This window comes from Callorhinchus milii, unplaced genomic scaffold (genome assembly GCF_018977255.1).
Source record: "Callorhinchus milii isolate IMCB2004 unplaced genomic scaffold, IMCB_Cmil_1.0 Scaffold3, whole genome shotgun sequence".
Lineage (NCBI taxonomy): Eukaryota > Metazoa > Chordata > Chondrichthyes > Chimaeriformes > Callorhinchidae > Callorhinchus > Callorhinchus milii.
The window spans coordinates 95,660,574-95,674,358 of NW_024704744.1; the positions used below are offsets into that span (position 1 = coordinate 95,660,574).

A 13,785-nucleotide genomic window follows, 5' to 3' on the forward strand; every position below is an offset into this window, starting at 1 on the left:
GGGCATTCCTTAGTTCTCGTCAAAAAGTATTTTTCGCAAGTAAAAATAATAATAATAATAATCCTTGCATTTGATATAGCGCCGTTCACGTCGGGAGGACGTCCCAAAGCCCTTCACAGAACACACTGTAAAGTGAATTGACTGTATATTTGTGGGCGGACGCGGCAGCCAATTGCGCACAGCAATGTCCCACAAACAGTCGTGGATTGAAAATGACCAATTTATTATTGTGTTTGGTTTTGGAGGGATTATTATTAGGCTCTGTGTGGAGTAAGGAAACTTGCCCGAGGTTTCGCCCTCTGCCTGGAATTGAACTCAGGTCTCTCACTTGCAAAGCGAGTGCTCTAACCACTGAGCTACAGGACTCCACAAATGACAAGAATCCTAATGATTTACCCCGATTGTACCCCTCTGGGAAGCCCTACGCTGAAGGCGACGTTGCCGTTTTCCCGTGTGGAGGCGCCTGAGAATACGGTGCCTTGAAGCGTCCCGAGCGGAATAGGGAGTAGAGCAGGAGCCCGGTTCGGGAGTGAAGGCGAGGACCGTGCCGCCTAAATGAATCCGGAGCCAGTGCCGTGTGAATGAATGTGCCCGGACGTTTTTGCAGTGAAGGGCTGCAGATTGAGATAGTCATAAACAAAGTCAAGGCAAACGAGGGAGCCCCCACCTCCCCAGAGCGAAAGGCAGAGTTGGAGTCAAAGGAGAGATACACCGTGGTCAGTGCGGCACTAAAGTGTCTTGATCGACTCAACGTCCGCAGACATGGGGTCAACGTCCACAAGTATATGCGGATGACTACTATTCCTCCTCTCGCTACAATTCCAGGTTCACTGATGCTCTGCTCGCTGGCTTGTCGGACATCAAGGCCGGGATGAGCGCCAACTTTATATAGCTGAATGTTAAAAAGATGGAAGCCCTATTCCTTAGTTCTCGTCAAAGTCTTACCACCTGTGGCTCCGACTCCCTTAAACTCCCCGGCCTATCCCACAGACCTACTGAACATATGCGCGCGCACCCTTGGTCCCTGGCTTGGCGTCAAGCTCCGCCATGTCCCGTTGTGCCTGCCCCCACCCCCGCAACATCACCCGGCTCCGCCACTGTCTCACACCGCAGGCCGCCGAGACCCTCGTACACGCCTTCATAACCTCCAGGCTTGACTATGCAAACTCACTGCTTGTCGGCCTCCATCAACGCCTCCCTCCATAGGCTGCAGATCATCCAGAACTCCGCAGCCCATGTCCTCTCCCGCGCCAGGTTCCGTGACCCTCACCCCCATCCTCGCCCGACTCCACTGGCTTCCCATCACACAGAGCGTACAGTTCAAGATCCTGGTCCTCACCTTCACTCTGCATCCACCCTCTGAAATTCAATCCCGTAGTCCCTCTGCCTCGCCCCTTCCCTTTCCTCCTTCAAGACCCGTCTCAAGACCCTGCTCTTCGACCGTGCCTTTGGCCACCCTCCTTTCACCCCCCCCTGCCCTCCACCCTTGCCGATCCCGACCCCCAACTCGGGTCCGAAACACCGATCGTCCAGCGCCTTGGGACGTCCTCCCGGCGTGAAAGGCGCTATACAAATGTTGCTGTTGTTGTATTAAGCACTCAGAGACACAACCCCACGTGAAGGGCACTATATGACAGAAACTGATCTCTTCAGCTCCAGAAAGTGCAAGAAGAAGAATTGAACTTATGCCCCAGCTCAGACATGACTACCCTTGTTGTTTGCAGTAAAAGTGGCACCCGATAGAAGATCGATTAAATAAACGCAGAAGACCACGATAGGAGACACTGGTCTAGTACTTGAAGTTTTTAAATGATAAAGGATCATATTTTGTTATAAGATGGTGGCGCAAGTAAATATTTATGCGAACGTGCTCATTTAATTACCCCGCCAGGGTTTTATACGTGTTACTGGAGTTTCGATTTTAATCATTGCATTAAGTTGTAATTCCAGCAGCTCATGAGGCGATCAACTGCTCGATCAACTAACGCTCCCACTTTGAGGGCCAAATTCCTGCTTTGGAATCCGAGTTCATCACTCGCAGTACTTTGCGGCACTGAACATTATGGAAAGCGCTTATTATAGGCAAGCATTTGTGACCAATTTGACAGAGATTTAGAACAACCAGCTTTTGTTTGAAAAAAAGAAGGCAAAGAGAGCGCTCACTTGGACTGCTGAGCTTTCACCTTCGCCAACACCAGAGAAGATGGTTTTAACAATTCGATTTATACAAAAATCACAGTCGCCGCCGACTTTACTGAATCACATATTTTTGAAAATATGATAGGAATCCTCCTTTTACCTCGTTGACAGACACGTGAAATTCAGCATGTCTACATCTGGCACATGAGATCAAAACAATTTGTCATCGTGTGGTTAGTGGTCTTTCACTTTGTTGACATTTAATATGGTTTCCATGCAGGATGTCTGCATAATACATAATTTTGGAATTACAATGAGGTTTTAGAGCATATAAGTATAGTGGCGCTCAAGAAAAGACAAAAGGATTGACAGGGAGCATGCTGTGTTTGTTTGAAAACTATTTAAATTATAAGCCTCAGAAAAGTGAAACGCCTTTTCCAGACTATTTTGTCACTTAAACTATGGTCTCCTAAATAAAAACCAGTTCCTGGCAACTAATACTTGTAGACATGAAGTGTCACTGTATCCTGACCATGAATTGGAAAAACTTGTCTGACTTACTGCAGGAACTGCAAGATTTGACAGTGAGTCAACTTGAATTTCAGTGGGTGGGTACCATAAAAGGCAGGAACGAAAGTTGTTTTACTTAGAAGAAACGGCAGATGATTTGCTAATCTTTTTATTACTTCCAAATTTGTCACTGATCCCCTTGTGGACTTCGAGTGTGCTAATTGATTCAAAAATTCAGTTTTGTTTATATAAAAATATATGTTTAATACGGCTGAAATATAATTAGCACGTCACTTAGGGCATTCTAAACCTTGCGTCACTAAATCCTAACGTCTGCTATATGAACTCTAAACCTTGATCCCTTTGACAATGTATTGACCATGGTGGATGGCAATGGCAAGCTCTGTGGATCAATGGCAAACTGTGCAGTTTCAGCGGCGGAGGGATTGAGGGAGGGAGTTACAGAGCTTTGGGGGGTAGTGGCTGAAAAGCACGGGTCATCGGGGTAGAACTAGGTGTCCGCGAGCCCAAGAACGTGGAATTGCTCATCCAGGATGAGGTGGTGGATTACAAGAGATTTGTTGGAGAGGGAAGCCGACATTTTGGAGGACATTTTGGTTGTGGATATGAGAAGGGGTAGGGAACAGCTGTGGAGATTGGTGGTTGGGGGGAAAGAGTTGGGAAGGATTTGGATCAAACAAGAGGGAGGTGGGTCTTGCGGAGTAAGGTGGGTGAAGTCACCCAATAGGGGAGCAAGAAGCACATGGAGACCACAAACAATGTCTAAGAATCAAACATTAAAGGGAAAAATAACAAAATGACACAAGACATGGGAGTGGGCGCCTTTGTACCAATCAGACTGATTCCTCCACAAGAAAACCCCACCTGACTGGACTCTGCTGGCATCTATCTCATACTTTTAAGGTTTTTTCCTGATGTCTTTCGATCCTAAACGCCCAAAGCCAAAACAAAGGCCACAAATCCATCATAAGAGTTAAAGTACAGGAGTAGGTGAGGACCAGTCTAGACCTGAGGACCAATTTTGTCTCACTGGCTGCCGCATCTCACCCACAAATATACAGTCAATTCACTTTACAGTCTATTCTGTGAAGCGCTTTGAGAAGTCTAGAAGACGTGAAAAGCGCTATATCAAATGCAAGGATTATTATTATTGTCATTATTGTTTGAACCCTGATTGCGATCAGAAGTATTGACCGCTAAGCATTGATGTCACCGTCCAGTAAAGCGCCCATCAAACCACTGCCCGTTTGAAACTAGAAATTCACGGTGAACCGAGGCGATGAGGAGTTTGTGGTATGTTGTCTGGAACCCACCACAGCTCCCGACGTGAAAGGCGCTATACAAATGTAATTTTGGTGCTGTTGTTTGTTGTTGTTGTTGTGCCATTTAAATGCAATCTATTGCTTTCTCTCGTGCATATAATAATCCTTGCATTTGATATAGCGCTTTTCACGTCGGGAGGATGTCCCAAAGCGTTTCACAGAACACATTGTAAAGTGAATTGACTGTATATTTGTGGGCGAACGCGGCAGCCGATTGCGCACAGCAATGTCCCACAAACAGTCGTACATTGAAAATGACCAATTTATTATTGTTTTTGGTTTTGGAGGGATTATTATTAGGCTCTGTGTGGAGTAAGGAAACTTGCCCAAGGTTTCGCCCTCTGCCTGGAATTGACTCAGGTCTCTCACTTGCAAAGCGAGAGCTCTAACCACTGAGCTGCAGGACTCCAAATATATTATATTTCATTTCATTTCATTTCTACCATTGCAATCATAAAGCAAAAATCCATTTAATCACGAAGCGAATGGTAATGAATTTCATTCATTAAAATGATTGCTGCTGGTACTACACAGCCCTAAAACATGAGTTAAAAAAAAATGTATAATGTCCCTGGATTAGGAAATTCAATGTGTAAAGGTTCCATCTATTTTCCAACCAGTTGCATTAAGAGTGAATAAATGATCAGTTATTCATATCATCCCAGTCTCTCCTTAAAATAAATAATAATAAATAAATAAAATTTAAAATAAATAAAATAAAGTAATAACGCATTTACCATTTATCCCGTTGAAACAATACTTTTTTTTGCCAAACAATTGCCATTGGGATGAGCAATAAAAAAAACTTCTTCCAAATGTTTGGGGATTTTGCAAGTGATCTAAAACTCATCCCGACGTCATGGACAATTCGAAAAAGTCCCAAATCCCAATAATCTCACAGTCTTGAGGAAATTCAGGTGTATTCCGGCTGATTCCCTGCACTGAATCCACTGGAAAAACACTTGTGTTTCGTGTTAGGTACAAAAACCGAACGCAAACTTATTTCTTCCCTTTTTTGGTGGAATAAATAATAAAGCTCCCCTCACGCTGAATCCTGTCTGGTATTGCCACGGCTGTCTGTTCCGTGGGAACCAAGGCATCATCAGCCTAAAGGGGGGACAGACACAGTAAAGCTGCTGCGGAGTTCTCTTGAGCGTCGATGCTTTGTGGAGAGAATTGGTCCTTCGCATTAAAACCACTGATGGGCGCTGCTCACTCACACACACTGCACCCAGACTGGGCCACTTGCCAAACTCCCTTAAAAGGGAACTCTGATCCAAAAAAATCCACACACTTGTGCGTGCAGAGCTGATCTGTGTTAAAAAAAAAAGGCCCTGGCAACATTTTTTTTTTGATCAATGCCGCATATGGACAAAGTGCATGTTTTAAAATTTATTTTACTATTTCATCTGAGCTAAGTTCATCCGTACAATTTTATATTTCCGTGTTTCCGACTGGTGAGTTCGAACACTCCACCACGGGACGCGCACAAAAAAAAAGGAAAGGCAAAGCGGGTCAATGTTTCGGGTCCACGAGGAAACCTTGACTCACTTTCCTCTCCCCATAGATGCTGCCTGACCTGCTGAGCGTTCCCGGCCACTTCTGTTTTTGTTTCGGATTTCCGGCATCGGCGGTATTATGCTTTTAATTCTATAAACCGAGAGTTTGGGATTTTTTTCATTTATTTGTTTTTTTGCGCGAAATGTAAAGGTGAAGCCGAAGTAATGCGACTAAGTGCAACACTGTCATCGCTTGTATTAAACCCAACGCCAACGCTGACCTTAATCCTCATTGGCGAGGATTGTGGCTGAGGATAAACCGTGTCAGGTTTCAGTTTTTAATTTTAGGATTGTGTTTTGTACAGTTTTATGGCAGGGGTTTCACTGTGCTCACTTTGGACTAAGGATGACAATTTACATGCGGTGTTATAGTACCGCTTTTAGTTGGATTACGTATTTCAGTTTGTGACGGTGGGTCTTGTAACTTGCGAGGAATCCATCCAGAAGTTCTCCTGGTTTCTGAACAATGATTTTCAAATGGAGCGCGTGGAAAATATGACATCTATCGATCACGGAAGCGGGTTGACTCGGAGCTCTTTATGGTGACGCTGCCTAGCAGGGAGGGTGGGGAAGGAGGGGGGGTACATCCAGTCACGGTCGAAGAAGTAGATTTTTAGGTGGCTTTTTGAAGACGGATAAGAGAGACGTGGGGGCAGACACGGTGAGGGACACGCAGGAGACTCGAGTTTGCCAGAGAGGATAAGCGGCAGAGTGAGGCTGCAGAAGATCACAGAGGAAGAAGGTGTGAGAACATGAAGGGATGTAGCTGAGAGTGAGAATCGTGAAGTCAATGTAGAGAGACAGTGGAGCTTGGTGAAGATGGACTTGCAAAGCTTTGCGTGGATAAGGATGTGGGTGGTGGTCCAAGTTTTAGATGATTTTAGTCCTCACTTTCAAATGCCTCCACGGCCTCACCCTGTCCTACCTCTGAGAGACCTCCTGTGACCCTTGTGCCCCGGCTGCTTCCTCTGCTCAGCAAACACAGCCTCACTTCATACGTCCACCCACTGGTACTCTGCCCCCCCCCCCCCCCCCCCCACTCTCTGTATCTCCATCCTGGAGTGACCTCTGTCCTGAATGATTTGGGACAGGGTGGGGCATTTGAAAGTGAGGACAAGAATCTTCAATTGCAATCCACTGGGTGATGGGGAGCCAGTGGAACTGAGTGAACATGGGAGCGATGGTCTTGTGGAGCCTGGAGTGGGAGAGAACAGTGGCTGCAGAGTTCTGGATGGTCTACAACTTGTACAGAAAGAATTTGAGCATTCCAGTGAGCCAGAAGATTAGAATAATAGGAGTTTGCACTGAGGAATCTCTAGATGGGGACCAACAGTGGATGATTTTCTCCTCCATAGCTAAGGTGCTGAGGCCAATTATAGCAATGCCAAACCTCGCTGAGGTCTCAGCTGTGCTCAGCTAACCAGCATGGAGCAGAATCAATTCTGAGACAACAAACAAACAACAACAAATTATATTTAATTCAGCGGCTTTCACGTCAGGTGGATATCAATTTTCCTCATTAATATTTGAAGTCAAAATAAATAACCTCATGTGACCGGATTATAACAAAAGATGGGGTCAGCACAATTGGCTTTCGTGTCTCCGGGTTAGGGAGACCGCAAATGAACTTTGTTTCCTATTCCTGGTCTATATCCAAATACCTGCTTCAGGAAGTCTGTGTTCATGGAGTTGAGATACGGCATCATTGAGCTTGACTTTGACGTATGCTACAAGCCACATAACACTATCCCAACAACAACAGCAACTTGCGCTTACATAGCCCCCTCCACGCAAGGTAGTGTCTCAGAGCGCTTAACAGTGGCGGAGCCTGACTCCGAGCTGGGGGGTGGTGGGGGGGGGGGGGCATTGGGGAATGTGGCCGTAAGCACGATCGAAGAGGAAGGTCTTCAGACGGAACTTGAAAGAGAGGAGAAAGGGGGCAAGGCGGAGGGATTGAGGGTGAGTGTTCCTGAGTTTCGGGGCACAGTGGCTGAAAGCGCGACCTCCGATGGTGGGCCAAAGAGTGTGAGGGATGAGCAGGAGGCTGGTGTCAGTCGAGCGGAGGCGTTGGGTGGTGGATTAGGGAGTGAGGAGGCCGGAGAGGTAGGGAGGTGCCAGAGAGTGAAGGGATTTGAACACGAGAGTGAGGATCTTGAAGTCAATCCGTTCGGCGATGGGGAGCCAGTGGAGCCTGGGCCAGAACTGGTGGGATGTGGGTACGGAGTTTGTTCCGGGTCAGTATCTCGACTCATACATGAACAACGGCCACTAAGGTAAAGCTGCTGCCACTAAAGTAACTGTACACCACTTACAGGCTTCAGGAAGAAAATTGGAGGAAACAGTAAATAACAATCGAAATTCGAATAACATGGAACAGTTACCTTACTCCGAATCGCAATAATAAGGCACGACTTAACAAGGCGACGGTGTCAAGGGAATAGAGAGGAGAAGCACACAGGCAAATCTAAAAGACATTGAGTCAGAGATTGACCTTGGAACGCATATAGGGAGTGCGTGATGGTGGGGGAGGTTTATGACGAGAGAGAAATACAGGTATTCATATGGAATTTATTATTGCTGATTTACATACGCGAAGGGCATACAGAGTAACAAAAGAGTAACATGATCTGCTGCAATGTCATATGCATCAAAAATCCATACATTTAATAGTGTATGAGGAAAATCAATTTGGCCCAAACTTTGCTGAGACAATATCTATAGCGTGTAACTTGCCATTACACCACTGGGCAACTCCTCTCACATCAACACTTATTTTGAATATTCAGTTTAAATGAATGGAAATGACCACACTGTCATTTTATTAACACCGACCATGTTGAAACATCCCTTGAAATGCTTCACCATAATGACTGCCACATACACGTAATTTGGTTTTAAAAATTCTAATTATTTTACCCCGATCGTTTTTTTCTTGCAGCTGTTACCAATATTCCATCTGCCTACTTAAGTGAAGCTTGAAGATCCTATTACACATTCGAACAGAGAAAGGAGTTTGGTCTGGTATCCTGGCCAACAATCCGACAGATAAATTGATCACTCACTGAACGGCCGTATGGGGGAACCTTGCTCTGCGCAAATTGCCTGCCGGTTTTCCTACAAAACGTACAATCTTGCAGTATTTCCTTGTGGGGCGCTTTGAAACCTTTCAACGTGCTGTAGCAAATGCAGGGATTATTATTATTACTGCAATAACTTACTGATTTCATCTAGGCGTGGGGGTGGGGGGGGGTGGGGAGTGGGGGGGGGAGAAAGAATGAAATGTGGAAACCCAATGGGAAGGAGTATTGAGGGGTGAGAACTCAGAACTCTTGATACTTGCTTTCTTCCAGATGTTTACAAATCAGTGTTGCATAGAATGCTTGAGACGGGTTACCCGTTTAATGTTATTGCTGGTGTTGGCTAAAACCTAAAAAGGGGGGTGGGTGGGGGGGGGGGACATTAGTAATGAGAACTTGTTGAAAACAATATATATTCATTTTCAATCCACGACTGTTTGTGGGGCATTGCTGTGCGCAATTGGCTGCCGCGTTCGCCCTCAAATATACAGTCAATTCGCTTTACAGTGTGTTCTGTGAAGCGCTTTGGGACGTCCTCCCGACGTGAAAAGCGCTATATCAAATACAAAGATTATTATTATTATTTATTATTCAATGAATTATCCTGTGCCACATTATGTCCAGAGCAGTACAGCTCATGCATTTTCGTTTGAATACTCTGCCTGTCTGAATGGCTGTTGAAACTTTTACCAATGGAAACAAATAGTATTTGTGCCGTTTATGAATCAGTAATCTTTCAATATGCGCCTCTGCAACGCATTTACTTCCTTCCTATGAATGAGAATGGGAATTCCCACAAAAAATATAGTGCGCGCACACACACACACAAAAAAAAAAGGACAGCTCTCCCTGTCCTATGAGGACTGGGGATGGATCTTGGCACCAATGTGGAAAAGTACAGATCTGGGTGTTATTTTAACAACAATGTCAACAACACTGCAAATTTATTTGAAATCCCTGCCCCAGCCTTGGTACTCTTGTGTGTTTTTTCCCCCCCACGTCTCTCCCGTATAATGCCTCGTCGCCAAATGCGACATGAAACCCAAAATGTTCAGCGCATTCTGTAGTACGCAAGGACAAGACGACAGTTGAAATCGTCTTTCAGGCGGCCCCCGCGGCCATAGTAATAACAGCGTCTCCTTGCCAACCTGCGCCTAATACTTTCCGGAATTAGGTGAGCAGGATGCATCCCTCCAAGGAGACAGACAGAGAGAGAGAGAGAGAGAGAGAGAGCGCATTCCACTCCGACAACCCATCTCTGGGATTTCTCACGTGCAGGCGGGAGAGGGGGTTGGGGGGGGGGGGGGTCAACGCCCGGAAATCTCAGCTCGGTCTGGGCACTCTTCCGAAACACGGGTGACGGGTTTCTGGGCGGGGTGGGGGTCGGGGTGGGAGTGGGGGTGGGGGTGGGGGTTCAGACACCCGGCCGGACCCCAAAATAAACGACGCCTTCCGCGAGCGGAAGCCGAATCCAAACCCGGGACTAAAATCGACCGCGGATCGGTGGGCGGGTGGGTGGGTGGTGGTGGTGAGGGAGAGGAGGTGGGGGGGGAAGGTATTGTATTTTTTTGTGCGCGCGCCTGGGGGTGTTTCGAAGCGACGGCACGTTAAACCAGGTCGTTAAACCCTGGCGCCCGGCGTGTATGGGACGTGTCCCGGTGTTTTTCCACGTACACACGGCATTGCACAGGATACAGACAGCTGTGGAGTCCTGTAGCTCAGTGGTTAGAGCACTCGCTTTGCAAGTGAGAGACCTGAGTTCAATTCCAGGCAGAGGGCGAAACCTTGGGCAAGTTTCCTTACTCCACACAGAGCCTAATAATAATCCCTCCAAAACCAAAAACAATAATAAATTGGTCATTTTCAATCCACGACTGTTTGTGGGACATTGCTGTGCGCAATTGGCTGCCGCGTTCGCCCACAAATATACAGTCAATTCACTTTACAGTGTGTTCTGCGGAGCGCTTTGGGACGTCCTCCCGACGTGAACAGCGCTATATCAAATGCAAGGATTATTATTATTATTATTATTATAGCTGCTGAGAATATATTGGCCACCAGTGACTGAGTGATCCAAGAGCACAGCACAGACACAACTGAATTGTCGCAGCATTTTTTTTTGGGGTGGGGGGGGGGGGGGGGGTGGGGAGAGGGAGGGGAGAGGAAAAAAAACATTAGATGGTTTTATTGCAGTCGATCTGCTTTGCTTTTGCTCAGTCACAGCAGCACATCCAGTACTTCTGCAGATCACCTCTGGAGCCTGGGAGCACTTCACTGACTTAACTGACGTCTTTTGCGCATTTCCTGCATTAAAGCCCAGGGAGGGAGGGAGGGAGAGAGAGAGAGGGAAAAGAGAGAGAGAGAGAGAGAGAGAGAAGAGAAAAGAGAGACCAGAGAAACAAGAGAGAGGGTGTAGAAAATTTACTGCAGACACCAACAGCAGCCTGAGCAGCTTGTGTGTCTCTCTCTGTGTGTGTGTGTGTCTCTCTCTCTGTGTGTCTCTGTGTGTGTGTGTGTGTCTGTCTCTCTGTGTGTGTGTGTCTCTGTGTGTGTGTGTGTGTCTCTGTGTGTGTCTGTCTCTGTGTGTGTGTGTGTGTCTCTGTGTGTGTGTGTCTCTCTCTCTGTGTGTCTGTGTGTGTGTCTGTCTCTCTGTGTGTGTCTCTCTCTGTGTGTGTGTGTCTCTGTGTGTGTGTGTCTCTCTCTCTGTGTGTCTCTGTGTGTGTGTGTCTGTCTCTCTGTGTGTGTCTCTCTCTCTCTCTGTGTCTCTCTCTGTGTGTCTCTGTGTGTGTGTCACTGTCTGTGTGTGTGTGTGTGTCTCTGTGTGTGTCTGTGTGTGTGTCTCTCTCTCTCTCTCTCTGTGTGTCTCTCTCTCTCTGTGTGTCTCTGTGTGTGTGTGTGTGTTTGTCTCTCTCTGTGTGTGTGTGTGTCTCTGTGTGTGTCTGTGTGTGTCTCTCTCTCTCTCTCTCTGTGTGTCTCTCTCTCTCTGTGTGTCTCTGTGTGTGTGTGTGTGTGTTTGTCTCTCTGTGTGTGTGTGTGTGTGTGTGTATGTGTGTCTCTCTCCTCTCTGTTGGCTGCCAAAAAAACAGTAACAAAAGAAACCCGACAATCAGTGGCTAACACCACAACTGTCCTCTCCCTCTCTTCCTGTGTGAGTGTGAGTTGTGTGAGTGTGTGTTGTGTGAGTGTGTTGTGTGAGTGAGTGTGTGTGTGTGTGTGTGTTGTGTGAGTGAGTGTGTGTGTGTGTGTGTGTTCTCTGTGTATGTGTCTCTATAGTATTTAAACGTCCACAATTTTTGTTTGCATCCACCAAGGAAGGAGACGATTTCCTGGATGAAAATCACCCATTGCTCACTGCGTGTGTGTGTGTGTTGTTGTTGTTGTTGTTGTGTGTGGATCTGATCGCTTGCAACCCACCCGCAAGAGCAGATAGAGACCCCCACCCACCCACTACCCCCCACCCACCCACCCACTACCCCCCACCCACCCCCTTGTTTGGCTGCTCCTGCAAACCACTTGATGGATTTAACTGATCTCTTCTGATACCTTTTTGTTTTGCATTTGATGGTTGTTTTTATTTTTCTCTCTCTCTGTCTCTGTCTCTTATCTCCCTTTCTTATCTCTCTCCTTCCTTTCCTCCTTCCCTCCCTCCCTCCCTCCTTCCCTCTCTCTCTCTCTCTCTCTGCCCCTTCCTTTCCTTCCTCCCCAACCCCCACCCCATTTATGATCTCCATCCAAAGATTTTGTTCCCAGTGACTTGTGGAGTTAATACAGTGGGATTCTTCTCTTCTTCCCTTCTTCCTTCCCCTTCTCCTCTCCCCCTCCACCTCTTTATCTACCGCATTCTCTCTATCCCCCTCTCTCTCTCGTCTTTGGGTCCAAGTTGTGACTTAACAACACCCCTAAAGGTTTTTTTTTAACCCCCTCCCTCCCTCCCTCTCCCCCCACCCCCTCCCTCTCTCTCTCCCCCCACCCCCTCCCTCTTTCCTCTCCCTCCCTCCCTCCTCCCTCCCGTTTGCTGTAAAAGAAAAAGTCTTGAGAGTGACACTACAGCTAAGAGAGAGAGAGAGGAGGGAGGAGAGAAAGAGAGACAGAAGCAGAGAGAGAGAGCAGAGGGGAGAGAAAGAGAGACAGAAGGAGAGAAAGAAAGAGAGAGCAGAGAAAGAGAGACAGAAGGAGAGAAGGAGAGAAAGGAGGAGAGAGGAGAGAAAGAGACAGAAGGAGAGAGAGAGAGAGAGAGAGAGAGAAGGGGAATCGTTTTAAAGCTCCTGCCTCTGCTGATCTGCTTTCCTTTTCTCTCTCTCTTTCTCTCTCTCTTTCTCCTCTTCTCTCCTTCCAAGAAAATAACTGCAGATCAGAAAGCAATCGAGGCTCCTTGCGGACTGGGGGGTGGGGGGGAGGGAGGGAGAGGGCTGGCATTTGGTGTAGCACCCAGTGGGTGCCTAGCTTCCCCCCCCCCCCCCACCCACCCACCCTCTCTCTCTCTCTCTCTCTCCCCCTCTCACCCCCATCTCTATCCCCCTCTCACCCCCTCCTCTCTCTCTCCCCCTCCTCTCTCTCTCTCCCCCTCTCACCCCCTCCTCTCTCCCCCTCTCACCCCCTCCTCTCTCTCTCTCTCTCCCCCTCTCACCCCCATCTCTCTCTCCCTCCTCTCTCCCCCTCTCTCCCCCATCTCTCTCCCTCTCTCCCCCATCTCTCTCCCTCTCTCCCCCTCTCACCCCCTCCTCTCCCTCCCTCCCTTTCACCCCCTCTTACTCTTACTCTCATTCACCCCCACCCCCTCCTCCTCCCTCTCTCTCACAACCCCCCCATCCCTCCCTCCCTCCCTCCCTCTCTCCCACTCCCTCTCTCTTTCTCCCATCCCATCCCTCCCTCCCCCGACCCCCCACACCCCCCCTCCCCTCCCCCGAAAAGAGAGAGAGAGAGAGAGACACACAAACAGAGAGGAGAGGAGAGAGAGAAGAGACAGCAGAAGGAAGGAAGGAAGAAAGAAGAAGAGGAGAGACTCTCGTTATTACTCCCACCACCACCACCAGCACCAGCACCAGCGGTAGTATTAGCACTCAGCACTCAGCGCGGCAGCAGCAGTAGTATTATTACTCGGGACTCTCCAGTACTAGTATGGTCGTGTTCAATGGATTACTGAAGATCAGGATCGTG

General features: G+C 47.7%; 1 protein-coding gene across 1 annotated transcript in view; it reads left to right on the plus strand.

Annotated features, from left to right (window-relative positions):
* The first annotated feature begins 13,661 nt into the window (after positions 1 to 13,661).
* The window catches only part of LOC103180812 (protein kinase C epsilon type), a 130,853-nt gene continuing 130,729 nt past the window's right edge, over positions 13,662 to 13,785 (plus strand). The window contains exon 1 of the mRNA XM_042333174.1: positions 13,662 to 13,785. This exon is cut by the window's right edge and continues 309 nt beyond it. Coding sequence (XP_042189108.1) covers positions 13,747 to 13,785 — 39 coding nt within the window. The 5' untranslated portion in view covers positions 13,662 to 13,746.